This window comes from Hippopotamus amphibius, chromosome 2 (genome assembly GCF_030028045.1).
Source record: "Hippopotamus amphibius kiboko isolate mHipAmp2 chromosome 2, mHipAmp2.hap2, whole genome shotgun sequence".
Taxonomy (NCBI): Eukaryota; Metazoa; Chordata; class Mammalia; order Artiodactyla; family Hippopotamidae; genus Hippopotamus; species Hippopotamus amphibius.
The window spans coordinates 186,910,912-186,925,196 of record NC_080187.1 but is presented as its reverse complement, the minus strand read 5'-3'; the positions used below and the strand labels follow the sequence as shown (position 1 = coordinate 186,925,196).

Below are 14,285 nucleotides of genomic sequence, written 5' to 3'. Positions count from 1 at the left end.
GGAAATAACAGACAACTGGAGCATAGCAAGGAGTCTTTACTAGGATGGAGGGAGTGAGGGGGAAAGGGGGCAGCCAGGGCAAGGAGATTGGGCTGCCATTAGAATGGCAGAGGTCCTGGGAGTCTTGAGTCACCTGCTGGGGATGGGAGTTAATGCTTGTTGGGGAGAGGTGGAGGGATACGGATATCCTGGCCTCTCTCCAGACGCCGTTCACAGTCAATCAAATAGTTCACTCCATCGACGACCAGCTGCACCAGCTCCACCTGAAGGACACTAACCCTTGATCTCTGCTTCCCACAACCCAGCTCTCTTTAGCACTGATTTGCCTGCTCTGGAACTCACTTCCAATTTCCTCCCCACTCAACCTGAATTTCACTTCAGGTTCTATTACATTCTTGAGGCTCACTCCCTGTCATATCTCAACCCCCAAAGACATATCCCTAATTCCTAAGAATCTCACCTCTGACTTGCCCAGTCGGTCCAAGTTAGAGATATCAAAGATGCTGCCTGTGGCAGCTGTGTCCACTCCTCCGGTACCACGTTTTTGGAGTCTTAGGTTCTCTAAGATCTTTGGGAAGCGGCTATCCTAGAGGGGAGATAGGGATTGGGGGGCAGGGTCAATAGAGGCAGAGACTGGTCCTACCTGAAAGAGCCCTGAACCTGCACAGAGCTCTTCCCCTCGACTCTTTAGCTACAATATTTCTGCTCCTTTCCAAAGTGCCCACTCCCACCCATACATAGCCACCTTCCTCCCTCACAGCCCTCTCTAACTCCACAACTCCTTTACTTTGCTTAGCAGGGGCAGTTTGATGTGCACTCCTGCCCGAAGTCCAGTGCCCAGGTTAGACGGACAGGTCAAGATGTATCCCAAACGCTCATTCCACATGAACTCCCAGCCACGCTCCTGGATCAGCCGCTCCACCTGCGCACACAAAGGCTCTGTTAGTGAAAAGTCAGGGATATGCGAACCCTCCCTTAGCTAGACCCACAGGAACTCTAGAAATATGTCTAGAACCAAAGACTTGGAATGTGAAAGAATGACACTTTTTTTTTTTTTTTTTGGTGGAAATGGCTCATTATTATCATGCATAAAAGATAATTTTGATGTTGCAAGCCCATAAGGATGAGATTGTGCAAAAATATCCTGTGTGGAAGAAGAGAAACTTGAGGGAATGATGCATTAAGGATGATCTAGGGAAATGAACGGGGGTGGTAAACTGAACTGAGAAAGGATTGATTATTCAATGAGTTCTGCATGCATTGACATCTTTACTTTGCTAATGAGCCTAGAGCTTGGAAGGGTTCTTTCAGCCAGAAAATGAGGGTGTAGACTTTGCAACAGGAAGAGGCAAGAGAGCCTGTTAGCTGTGGAAAGAGCACATGTGAGAAGGCAGAAAGGTGAAAATGGAGCAGAAGGGCTAGACTCATAGTTGTGGAGGGTAGGGGAAGAGTGTGGGAAGTGTGTTTTTGTTTCACTTAAGCATCCTAATCATGAAGATGACCATTAGAGTTGAAGAGACTGGAGATCTGCCGGAGTAACGGACCTGAAGACCACTACCTAACCTGAGTAAGGGGGACGCTGTTCATAGTTCAGACAGAACCATGGCATAGGGGGATACTGCACTTGCTGAATAGGGGAAATCCTTCCATCTAGAATAATAACAGCAGCTAACAATTAGTGAACACTTACTACAGGCCACGCACTTTATGTGCATTATTTCACTTAATCCCCACAACTTAAAATGTAGGATGTCTTATTATCCCAGTTTTACAGATGAGAATACTAAGGTGGATAATTTAAAAAGTACTTCCCTACCCACTTACGGTCAGAATATGTTACCTATTTCTTGCTAAAAATAACAGAAACTTTCCAGCCAACATCTGAAAGGAAGAGGAGCTCTGTCTCTTTACAAGTCCAAAATATTACTGTAGGTATGAGAACATACAATAAGGATTGGGTTTATGGGGATTTCTAATCTAGAAATGAACATAGAGGCCTAGTCCATATAGGATTGAGGGTTCAGTTCAACCCCTCATGTAGAGCCACACATTCTGGAATTTAGGCCATTCCATCCTCCACCTTCCCTGGTTTCCCTCCCACTCCGCTTAAAATCTAGACATGCTACTTTAGCAAGAACAACAGAATCCAGAGTCAAGGCCTACCCTGGCTCACAAGTGGGTGGTTACATTATAATTATTACATTAGAATTATACACACACCTGTCTCTCACTCCTTGTATCTATCCAGGCTTAAACCTTTTCCTTATCTGCACATCCCACCATCCCATACCATAACCCCCAGGCATTGACCCACCATCGCATTTATTCCTTCTTTGCCTTATTTGGCAACTGTTTTATTTACTTCCTTAGATTCCTGACATTCTTCCTCTCTTCCTGTTCTTAGGATGACCGTATAGCCTGGTTTTCCCTGGACTGTTCTGATTTATACCTATTGTCTTAGAGTAAGTGGTGGTGATCCCTTTCACTATCAAAAGTGTCCTGGGTTGGTTGCTAAGTTATATGGTCAATCTACCTATTCTAGTCTTTGTTTTTTCCTTAAGTCCTCCCACCTAGTTCCCTTATACATCCTTCTCCAACCTCTTTCAGGCCTCGGCAGAATCTTTCGAACACTTTCTTCATGTTGCCACCCTTCTCCATGGAGATGACTCGTGTATGATCCTCCTCATTCACCCAGATCAAGAAGCTCTTCTCATTGTTGTGCCTGAAGGCAGGAGAGAGGGAGGGACAGGAATCAAGAAGCAGGAAAATAATTGGGGGAGACAGAGAAAAAAGGGCACTTACAGGGGCATGAGGCATGAGCTAAGCCTCATACCAGATTCCACGAGCATCTGGCCAGTCTCGAGCCATTCCTGCTGCAGTCAATAATGGGGACACAGGCTTATCAAACAGGAAGTGGTCCTGGGGAGAGTAAAGAGACTTGGGATTAAGAATCCTCACAGTAGCCCCTGGGCTTCTCAGAGCCCACCTACCTCATCTGGCTCAGCCTCCCCTTTCCATCTGCCTCCCCCGCCCAGCTCGCTCTCAAAGCCCCTCACATCAATTAGCTGCTGCTGCTCAGCGTCTGTCATCTCACTGAGCCGATAGTACCGTCCAGCCAAGTCACCCTTCAAGCCACTCAGTGCTTCTACCACGACACGTTCCACCTCTCGTCGTTCTGCCCGTGTGCAGGCTGGAGGCAGGCTGAGTCCCCTGATACTTCGGCCAGTTCTGACTCTCGAGGACAATACATACCTCTCATCAAAGTAGCCAGAACGGATCTTGGGAATAAGAGAAATTAATGTAAGTCACAGAAACACAGTGGATGGGAGCTGAGGGCCTTTGGGAAGGAAAGACCTTAAGGACTAGAGGGATCCTCACTGCCTGCATTAGAAGGAGAAGCCGGTCAGGCAAGCACTCCAACTGAAGGGTCTTTGTGAACCCTCCCCAGTCTGCTCACCTTGGGGCCATCCTCACCCACTCTCTCCTCTCCACAGCCGCTGCTCCTTAACACACAATTCTTTCCCCACACTGAGGCTTAAAGCTCAGCAGCATAATGGCTATGAGTCAGGGAATAATTATGCTTGAAGGGACAGGAGAAACAGAATATTGTACATAAGGCAATGCAAATCAAAAGTGGAATATTCGACCCACCTTGCTGGCATCCAGATCAGTGGTATGTTTCATCGTCCGGGGGTCGTATCCATTGTGTCGCTCTTGGATTACAGGGTCAAAGAGCTCAGCAAATACCTGAGGGGGAGTTAAGAGGAAGAGGGTGGTTAAGAGGAGGGAATCCCTTCCCATGCTTTAGTTGCGGATTGATCTCACTGGGTCAGAAAACATGAGCACGGATGGCCCAGTCTTAAGGGAAAGTGAAGGGTCTTTAGGGGAAAGGAGCTGGGATTACTGGGAAGATGAATTGGGTCACCAGGGAAGCTCTGGGGGTCCCCTACCTCATAGGTCTCCTCATCACCAGCTACCATGCCCACAGTCTTGATGAATGGGTGGCCAGGGTTGTCCACGCCAGTCTGGATACACTGATCTAGCGTCCAACCAGTGGGTGTGGTCTTGTCGCAGAGCCGGGCATAGACTGCTGGGGTCAGGTGACTGGCCATGCAGTTGTTGTGCTTTCGGAGGTCTGGGTACTCAGCACTAGGGAGAGGGGACCCAGTAACCATGGAGGGAGGGCACCTGGGGCCTGGACACAGTGCACTCAGCAGGGAGCATGTCTGGCTTTGCTCCTTGGGAGGAGGGGAGGTTAGAGGGAGGCTAACGTTGGTAATCTCATTAGGGACTTTCAGGATCTATTCTTTCCCAAGAGTTCTAGCTTCCTCTGCCTGTGGGCTCAATTCTCCCAGATATGCTCAGTTCTTTCCTCCCATGGACACAACATTAGGGATGGGGGAGGGGAAAGACTAAGGAGGGGAATTCAGGAAACTGCAGGAAAAGGAGATGGAGGAGAGCGGAAAGGACAGTTCCTGGTCTCTCAGTTAGGAATTTGGGCAGAGTAGGTGCAGCCAGAATTCACAGGGCTAGAGCTGGCTTTGGGGCGGAACTGCGGGTTCCAAGTCCCCAGGAATGCTTTCATCTTATGGTTTCGGCCTCCATCCCTACCTCACTGAGGTTTTCAGACTGTACAGCGCCTGTACTTCAGAGCCTTCGTGATTATAGCTCTTCTCTATTGCCCAGATCCTCATCTCTATCCCCTTCGGCACCTACCCGTCCTTTACCCACCCCACCCCCACTCCCCCCACCCCGGGCGCCCGAGACACTGATACCTCGGGGGATATAGCCTCCGTCGTTCACTGGCGGCTCGAACAGGTTCCGGGCGGAGCAGAAACCCAGCGGCTAGAGACCCGGCTCCAGCCAAAGCCAGGAGCCTGAGCCCCGGGCGGGCAGACAGCAGACGAGAGAAGGGACCAGCCATGGCTTGAGGGTCTGGTTACAGAATCCCGGAGCAGGAGCTGGCTCAGGGCAGGAACCGAGAGGGAGGATGCACAAAGGCTGACTGAGAGCCGGAACTGGGTGCGAGGCTGGAGCCGAAATGGAGGCTGGAGTGGAGGCTGGAGCGGGAGTGGAAGCTCGTGCAGACCAGACTGCAGGAGAGGCGCAATGAGCTAGCGGCGGACGGGCTCAGGAGAGGGAGGCAGAGCTGCAGTCTCCAGGGGTGGGGCTCATGCAGGCCCCGCCTTCCCGCCTGCCACCGCGCTAGGTGTGCGGGGGCAGAGGTAGGCACCACCCACCAGGTAGATTAGGGGGACTGGAGATTTGCAGCTTTAGGCCGGGGAATAGGCCCACCTGAGATGAGGGCGCCCAGATTTCAGCACCAAGTAGAGGACAGCACCCAAGGGGACAGGCGAAACCCGAACACCCTTCCCCTAAGCCTCTCGGTTTAATCTGAAACCCGCTTCGTTGCCCTGTGGGTATGAAAGGGTGACACTGCCCAATCTCTTCTCGTTTTTTCGGTCTGCCCCAGCAACCTCTCCATCTTCCCAGGGGAGGTGGCCTTCGGGAACCATAGAATAAACACAGACACCAGAGGAAGACACAGAGAAAGCACACCAGCAGACACTGAGAAAGACACCGACTGGCTCAAGGTCACCTTTTCCTTAGAACCAGGAAGAGAACCAAGGCGCCTCCCTGTCACACCTGCGCTCTCCTTACGGGGTTATGGAAGGATTCCCTGAGAGAAATCAGGGAAACGTGAACTCTTACCCCATCTGTGCTGTGTTCCCCACCCCCACCTTGCCCCCAAGTCTGAAGTCCTGCTGTGTCCTTCCTCCACCCATCCCACTTTTTGACCCCCCACTTTTTCCCCTCCTCTAACCTCCTCCCCATCTCCTACTTCACCTTTGATCTTTTACTTCTCAGCGTCCTTTCCAGGCTCGGACCTGTTTGCTGCTCACAGGACTCCCTCTGAGTATTCTCTGCAAGCTTGCCTACCTGTTATTTGCTCTGGGCGTGGGGTTAGAGTTGGGCAAGGAATTATAACTTCCTCCTCCTCCTCTCCCTTCTCCCCCCTCTCTGTAGCTCCCAGTTCCTGAGCTGAAGGGGAATGTAAGGTGAGGTGAAGGGTGTGGTGAGATGACGAGGTGTAGGAAGGGAACAGGCAGGCACAGGCCTTCAACCACCACATGTGTTTCCTCTCTTGGCTCCCTCATGCTGTTTAACCCAGAGTGTAAGGAGGAGGGGTGTCCAAGGGCATAGGGTCACCAAGGAATCTGTGCCTTCCTCCTGGTCCCTTCTCCTCCTCTCACCTCACAAGGTGCATATTCAGATGTGAGAGGGCTTTGTTCCCATATCTCCAAGTGTGACTTGGGTGTGACTTGACCTTTGTCCTGGCAGAAGAAGGATGAATGCTTGGAGCTGAAATAGAGATGTGGGCTTCGGTAGGCATGGTGGCATTAGTCCATTCTTTCAGCTATTGATGGCAAAATATTGGCTCTCTTCATACCAATGTCGGAATGAGATATAGAGACAGAATTTTGGAGAAGAAAGAAATAGTAGCTTTATTCTTGGAGGGAACACAGCAAGCTAGCACCTCAAGAACTGTGCCCCTTCCCTGGGGAATAGGGAGATGTCTTATAGTTGAGGCTCGTGGTCAGGGGTAGGTGATAAGGATCAAGGTAGTGATGGGCTTGTATTCTTCTGATGGGTTGATAGTGAGGTAAGTAGGAGCCAGCATCATCAACCTTCAGGTTCCAACTGGTCTGGGGTCTACATGCTTGTGGGCAGCATACCCACCTGGAGGGTGTTTCAGTATCTGCAAAACAGCTCAAAGATATCTGTGTGTATCTGTTGATGGGGAACCAGGACCTCGCCCCAAGGATGCACGATTGTTTCTCTTGACTGTTTGTTTCTCCCTTGTCTTGCATCCCCTTCCTTCCCTGCTTGAATCTGTCCATTGGAAATCGGGGAAGGTCATGGAGGCTGAATGAAGGTTATTTCCTCTAATCAAATAAATGGGGTACACAGAAAGGCTTTATACCCAGGAGCCCCACAGGGCCCTGCTCAGTATCATTACCTTGGTGTACCCACAAGACAGCAAGATACCTGTTAATCTTAAGGGGGCGTATTCGAGAAAAAGAAATTCCCTTCACATTGTCCTCTGGCCTCACTGCATCCCTTTAGTCTCATTTTATTCATTCCTCTCAGGCTTTCCTAGTGCTCCTTTTCCTGTCTTCCTCATTTGTGGATATCCTTAGTAGCCAATTACCTCTCTTCTGGGTCCATCAGTTCCTTCTTCTCCTGGTAAGAAAGCATTTATCAGAGAATAGATGGAGTTCCACAGTTTTGTTACCTGAAAACTCTTGGTGGGTGTCAAGCCAAAACACACAACCAAGCCAAAGATCAGGAGAAGGAAGGATTTATTATTACTTGCCACAAATAAGGAGAACACCAGGGTCTCTCTGGTGTCTCCCTGAACAGCAAAATTGGGGAAGGTTTAAGCTAAGGGTACATGTATATTCATGAAGCATGAAGGGGTGAAACTGATCAGACCCTATGGGGCTCAAAGATGAATTATTATGTATATCCCTGAAGAAAGCAGGGCCCTGCCCCAAGACTGCACTGTTGTTTCTTGACTGTTCCTCCCTTGTTTCTGCACTCCCTCTCTTAAGATCATTAATTACTGAGATGTGTTCAAGGGCAAGCATTGCAGCCAGGCTTATATCACAAAATGGCTTAGGCCCAAATGGGTTCCCTTATATCAAGAAAGCCATTCCTGGTTCTCTTTCTGTTTTTTATATTTTATATTTTATTTTATTTATTTTTTGGTTGTGTTGGGTCTTCGTTGCTGCATGCGGGCTTTCTCTAGTTGTGGCAAGGGGGAGCTACTCTCCATTGTGGTGCATGGGCTTCCCATTGCAGTGTCTTCTCTTGTTGTGGAGCATGGGTACTAGGTGTGTAGATTTCAGTAGTTGCGACACTTGGGCTCAGTAGTTGTGGCTCACAGGCTCTAGAATGCAGGCTCAGTAGTTGTGGCACACGGGCTTCGTTGCTCTGTGGCATGTGGGATCTTCCAGGACCAGGGCTTGAACTCATGTCCCCTGCATTGGCAGGTGGATTCTTAACCACAGCACCACCAGGGAAATCCCCCTGGTTCTCTTTCTCCAGGGACCTCCTAACCTATCTGCTTACACTAGGGATAAAATGGAACAGGACCCTGTGGGTCCCTCCCTGGTACAAATCCTTTCTGTGTCCGCCATTTCTTGTTTGTAGGAACTAGGCTTCATTCAGCCTCCTTGACCTTCCTAGAGTTTCAAAGGCAGGTTCAAACTAATCAGGGAAGGGAAGGGATGCAGAAACAAAGGAGGAACAATCAAAAAACTATAGTGCAGGGGCTTCCTAGCTGGCACAGTGGTTAAGAATCTGCCTGCCAATTCAGGGGACACAGGTTTGAGCCCTGGCCCGGGAAGATCCCACATGCCTCGGAGCAAACTAAGCCCGTGCACCACAACTATTGAGCTTGTGCTCTAGAGCCTGCAAGCCACAACTATTGAGCCCATGTGCCACAACTACTGATGCCTGTGTGCCTAGAGCCTGTACTCCACAACAAGAGAAGCCACTGCAATGAGAAGCCCGCGCATCCAAATGAAGAGTAGCCCCCACCCACCACAACTAGGGAAAGCCCCTGCAAGCAATGACGACCCAAAGCAGCCAAAGATAAATAAATAATAAATAAGTAAATAAAACTAATTTAAAAAAAAACTATAGTGCAGCAATTAAAGCAGGATCCTGGTTCCTCCCGAAGGAATATACATAACAATATCCTTGAGTTCTTTTGCAGGTACTAACACCCCTCCACCCCCGCCCCCATCCCCACCCATCCCTTGGAAGATGGTAATTTCAGGCTGAATAATACATTTCTGGGGCACCACCCTGTTACCTCACCACCAGCCAATCAGAAGAAAGTCACACACCTGCCGCCATCATCCCAAATTTTGCCTGTAAAAACTTTTCCCCCTAAACCATCAGGGAGTTGTGGGGGTTTTAAGCATGAGCCACCCATTCTCCTTGCTTGGCTGTGCAATAAACCTTTCTCTGCTCCAGACTCTGGCCTTTCTGTTTGTTTGGCCTCACTGTGCTTTGGGCACACAAGCTTGTATTGGGTAACAGAAGTTGGAATATTCTTGACCAGGGAAACCTGAGTGAGGATGCAAAGATAATAACAATACAAACATACACAAAATGGTTTCATATAATCAGTACGCTATGAGTTAGGGTTTCCAGTCCCACTCTCTCACAGGTGAGAAAAGAGGGGTTGAGGGAAGTTCAGTGACTTGTCCAGGGCTGCACAGCTATTAAAGGCAAGAGAGCAAGCAGAGTGTGGGGACAGGAATCAACTTGTTCAGCCTTCCAAGTCCATCCATTTTCTTGTCTCCTCCATAATTGTCTCTTTTACTTCCCTTAACCTTCTGATTTGTTTCCGTCGCTGTTTTTGTCTCTAGTCTCCCTTTCCTTTCTCCAGTCTGTTAACATTTGCAACGTACACTTATTGGATCTCTACAGCTATCATATCCCGTTTTAGTTTACAGAACAAACAGAGGACCTGGTTTTGTCCTCAAGGAGATGCCATGGCACAGACTCTGTCTCTTCCTCTACATCTTGCTTCCCCCCACTTCGCCTCACTGGAAATTCTCTGTCTAGACCGATCATCTGGACTGTGGCGACGCAGTCAGAAATCAGAGAAAGAACAGCAGGCTGCACTTTCTCCCCAGAGCCACTAGAGGCCACCCTCCTCCGCGCAGAAGCGCCGGCCAACGCAGCCTGACTCCGCTGCCGGTGCGCGCCCTCCGCTGATTGGCGGCACCGAAGAGAAGTCGCGCTTGGATTGGGCCGCTGTCAGGTGTCGCTGCCGGCAGGTTCGGCTGCGCGAGCGCAGGGAGGCGGGTGAGTGAGGGCCGGGGGCGGTGGGGGAGTGGCTGGGGGCTGGGGGCGGTATCTGAGGGGGTGGGCTGGGTAGAGTGGGCTCCCTGGGCGCTGAGGGCCCCGGTTAGCAGCGGCTGGGGGCAGCTCTGGAAGGAGGCCCAGCGGAGAGGCCTCAATGTCAGCGAAGGGAGAGCGAGGCGGGGAAGGCGGGGGCGGGCAGAGGCTAGAGGAGTCGGGATGGGAGGCGGTAATCGTGACCCGGGCTGCGAGGAGAGCGCAGAGGAGGGGGTTCGCGGGAGAAGAGGTGCGCCTGCGGAGGTCTGCGCGAGGAAGGGCTGAGCCGGCGAGTCTGCCGGGCAGGGGGTCAGCGTGCGCAGGTCTGTGTGAGGAGGGGCGGGAGTGGAGTCTGACTGGAGCGTCGGCTGGAGGAAGGGGCTGCCGCAGAGGGGAGAGAGAAGGTGCGCCTGCAGGGAGGCTAGGTGGGGACAGGGTGGCTCTCAGACGGCCTGTGGGGGGGAGCACTGAGGGCTCCGTACGAATCTGTTACCAAGCGTGGTGACTCATCTGAGGGTCTGAAGGACTGTTCAGCGCTGGGGAGGCAATGAGCGAGAGGATTCGTTGGGTTGTTAATTGGATGGATGGTGGAGGGGCGGCAGTAGTCGGTGGAGTCAGTGAAGAGCTGGGGAGAGAAGGCGGTAGGAGTGAGTTGATGCCGAGAACAGGGGCATCAGCACAGTCCGTCAGTGGCAGGGTAAGGGAATGTGCGAAGGATCAGCATGCATCAAGAAGGAACTAAGGCGTCCGCTGCTGAAGGAGACAGTGTTTGTGGCCTGAGGAGTCTTAACTGTGGTGGAAGTATTCCTGCCTGGACTCTGTACTGACCTTTCTGGTTCCTCACTGATGGGGCCCGCTATCAAGTGCGTGGTGGTTAGAGAAATTAGAGGACTACAAAAGCAGCCCTAAATGCTAAGGGGTAAAGAAGTTACACAGTTTACCCTCCCTTCTGTTCCTTCTCTACATCTAACACAGACATTCCCGAGGAGATTACCCACCTGCCCCGCCCCTCTCTCCTTACACTCTACCCTTACCTTACTTTCTCCTCACCTTACTATCTCCTCCCTCCTCCCCTCCCTGGCTCCCTTCCACATTGATTCAGGCCCCAGTAAGACTGCCCTTTAGCCTGCTGTAGAGTCTGAAAATTTCTTTTGCAACAAAGTATTAGGGGAGGGGGAAAGGAGAAAAGAGCACAGAAAACAGGGCAATGGCTCTTGGAACAGCACATTAAACCCCGGCTTCTCCCAGAGGTACATCTAAATAAATCCTGGCTTATTTCATAGCTATTTCTGTCAAGCTTCTATTTCTGCTGTGTTAACTGTGAATTTAGACCTTTCATCTCTCTTCAGTTCCATATTTGTGAACAGATTCTCCTTTGCCATTCTATTACCATCTCCTGTTATAGAGTTGTAATATAATTTCAAGAATGTGACAGTACATTCAGTAGAAAACCAGGAAGGACTTAGTGGAAGAAAGTGTGGAGGGTTAGGAATTTTAGACATAGAGAAAGCTCCTGCTTCAGAGAAAGGATAAAGCATACAATGAAATTCTGCTTGCTTGAACTATACAGGGACCTTGGGAATGTCACAAGTTATGGAAATTGGGTCAGGTCACTAAAAGGAATTCAAAGAACCAGCCTATAATCAGGAGGGTTGTATGTGTATATGACCTGCAGTGCACAACTGGAAATGTTAAGTCTACGGAGAATGTTGTGCCCCCGTGGTGGTTGAGCAATGGAGAAAAGCAGATGGTGAAGACTAGAAAGGTCAAGATCTATATAACGATTAGCTATAACTTTCTAATCAAAGTTGCAAAGCTAACTTGTAATGGAAGGGTTTAAAATAAAAATACAAAAAGTAATTATTGAAGACTGTTATAAAAATCTTTAAGACGAAAATACTCCATTTACTTAAGGAGTGTGGCTTTCATTAGCGCCATTGGTCAGTATTTCTGAGAACTTTTGCAGAATGTAGAAAATTGCTGATGTGATTTAGTTTCATTTTTGGAAAAAAAAGTAACAGATACCCGTATGCCCATAATTTAGTATTAACGGATGTTAACCGTTTGTATATTTGCTTCAGATTTTTCTTGCTTGAAATAAACATCATAGATAAGGTTGTGAAGTTCCATTTGAATCCTCCTCAGTTCTGTTTCCCCCTCTCCTCAGAGGTAACCACTACCATGAATTTGATGTCTTTCTTTCCCTTCTGTTTTTATACTTCTAATTATGTATACAGTCATAAACATATGTAGCATTTTTTATTTGTACAAGTGGAGTTGTCCTGCATGTATATTTCTCCAGTTTGCATTTGGAAGCTGTCCATGTTATATATAGCTTTGATTCACTTTTTTTAATTGAAATGTAGTTAATTTATAATGTTGTGTTAGTTTCAGGTGTACAGCAAAATGATTCTTTTTCAGATTATTTTTCCATTATAGATTATTATATGATATTGAGTATAGTTCCCTGTGCTATACAGTTGGTCCTTGTTGTTTACCTGTTTTATATATATATATAATAGTGTGTATGTGTTAATCCCAAGCTCCTAATTTATCTCCCTGATTCATTTTTAATAATTGCTGTTAGTCAACCATTTGTATGCACTACATTATATTTATCTATTCTTCTACTTCTGACATCTGAGTTGTTCTCAGTTTTTGCCATTACCAACAGTAAGGTTATAAACATCCTTGCAAATGTCTTATGTGGGAGAGTTTTTCTACAGCAGGATTTCTCAACCTCGGCACCACTCACATTGTGGACTGAACAATTCTTTGTCATGGGGGTATTTCCTATGCGTTTTAGAATGTTTAGCAGCATCCTTGGCTTCTACTCACTAGATGCCAATGGCACTTCCCCAGTTGTGACAACAGAAGTATCTCCTGACAAATGTCCTTTGCACAGTATAATCACAGTTGGTTAAGAACCACTGCTCCAGGTGTATGTATGCAGAAGTGGAACTGCCAGGTTATTCTGTCTCAATTTTCAGTCTTAAGATAGTCTCACTGATAATGGCTCTAGGCAGGGTTGTTTTTTTGTTGTTGTTGTTTTTTGTTTTTGCCATTGTAGCTTGCGGTATGAAGGACCTTGGCCTAGAGAAGCCTTGTGTCTTTTGTACTCTGAGATGGTACAGAGAAAATTGAAATTTCAGTTTCAGAATGGGTTGGAGCCTGTTGTATGGATGTCTGTATCCTCAACTTCCCAACTAGCACTAGACCTCTTTCCTTGAACAAATTTTCTGGAATTGAGCATCTCTCTTTTAAGGTAATGTAGGTGGAGAGACAGGACATAGGGGATTTTAATGTTCTAATATAGTGCTTATAACATAGGGTGCCCTCAATCCATGTTTTTTGTTTGCTTGTTTGTTTTTGTTTTTTATTTATTTATTTTTAAGAATTTTTATTGAGATACAGTTAACAGACAATAAACAGCATATATTTAGAGTGTACAATTTGGTATCCCAATCTCCCAATTCATTCCCACCCAACCCTCCCCACTTTCTCTACTTGGTGTCCATATGTTTGTTCTCTACATCTGTGTCTACTTCTGCCTTGCATTTCCTCTTTCATAGTTGTTAGCATTTGCCTTATGTATTGAGGTGCTCCTATACTGGGTGCATATATATTTATAATTGTTATCTCCTCTTCTTGGATGGATCCCTTGATCCTTTCTTGTCTGTTGTAACATTTTTTATTTTAAAGTCTATTTTATCTGATATGACTATTGCTACTCCAGCTTTCTTTTGATTTTCATTTGCATGGAATATCTTTTTCCATCCCTTCACTTTCCGTCTGTATGTGTCCCTAGGTCTGAAGTGGGTCTCTTGGAGACAGCATATATATGGGTCTTTTTGTATCCATTCAGCCAGTCTGTGTCTTTTGGTTGGAGCATTTAGTCCATTTACATTCAAGGTAATTGTCAATATTTATGTTCCTAGTACCATTTTCTTAATTGTTTTGGGTTTGTTTTTGTAGGCCCTTTTCTTCTCTTGTGTTTCCCACTTAGAGAAGTTCCTTTAGATTTGCTGTAGGGCTGGTATGGTGATGCTGAATTCTCTTAGCTGTTGCTTGTCTGTAAAGCTTTTGATTTCTCCATCGAATCTGAATGAGATCCTTGCTGGGTAGAGTGTTCTTGGTTGTAGTTTCTTCCCTTTCATCACTTTAAATATATCATGCCACTCCCTTCTGGCTTGCAGAGTTTCTGCTGAGAAATCAGCTGTTACCCTTATGGGAGTTCCCTTGTATGTTATTTGTCGTTTTTCCCTTGTTGCTTTTAATAACTTTTCTCTGTCTTTAATTTTTGTCAATTTGACTACTATATGTCTTGGCGTGTTTCTCCTTGGGTTTATCCTGCCTGGGACTCT

The 14,285-nt window shown here is 47.7% G+C and overlaps 2 protein-coding genes across 7 annotated transcripts in view; one reads left to right on the top strand and one right to left on the bottom strand.

The window, feature by feature from the left end:
• Positions 1–18: 18 nt before the first annotated feature.
• CKMT1A (creatine kinase, mitochondrial 1A) lies at positions 19–6,020 on the bottom strand. Of its 5 annotated transcripts, none has more exons than XM_057724793.1 (11): positions 5,848–6,020; positions 5,600–5,680; positions 4,776–5,093; positions 3,951–4,149; positions 3,652–3,747; positions 3,057–3,278; positions 2,834–2,919; positions 2,599–2,722; positions 788–922; positions 461–586; positions 19–263 (listed from the first exon to the last, which is right to left on the bottom strand). In XM_057724793.1, exons 3-11 carry the CDS (start codon positions 4,922–4,924, stop codon positions 150–152), a joined length of 1,251 nt encoding a protein of 416 aa, XP_057580776.1. In that variant the 5' UTR covers positions 4,925–5,093; positions 5,600–5,680; positions 5,848–6,020; the 3' UTR covers positions 19–149. The 5 variants fall into 5 exon arrangements, with proteins under 5 accessions (XP_057580776.1, XP_057580775.1, XP_057580774.1 ...); XM_057724792.1 differs by lacking the exon at positions 5,600–5,680 and adding an exon at positions 5,296–5,414; XM_057724791.1 differs by lacking the exon at positions 5,600–5,680.
• Positions 6,021–9,860: 3,840 nt separating this feature from the next.
• The window catches only part of PPIP5K1 (diphosphoinositol pentakisphosphate kinase 1), a 48,915-nt gene continuing 44,490 nt past the window's right edge, over positions 9,861–14,285 (top strand). The window contains exon 1 of one of the 2 annotated variants that reach the window (XM_057721937.1): positions 9,861–9,888. The gene's annotated coding sequence lies outside the window, so the exon portion shown is untranslated. Of the gene's footprint in view, positions 9,889–10,365; positions 10,841–14,285 lie in introns of those variants that run through there. The other variant, XM_057721936.1, reaches the window with a different exon arrangement.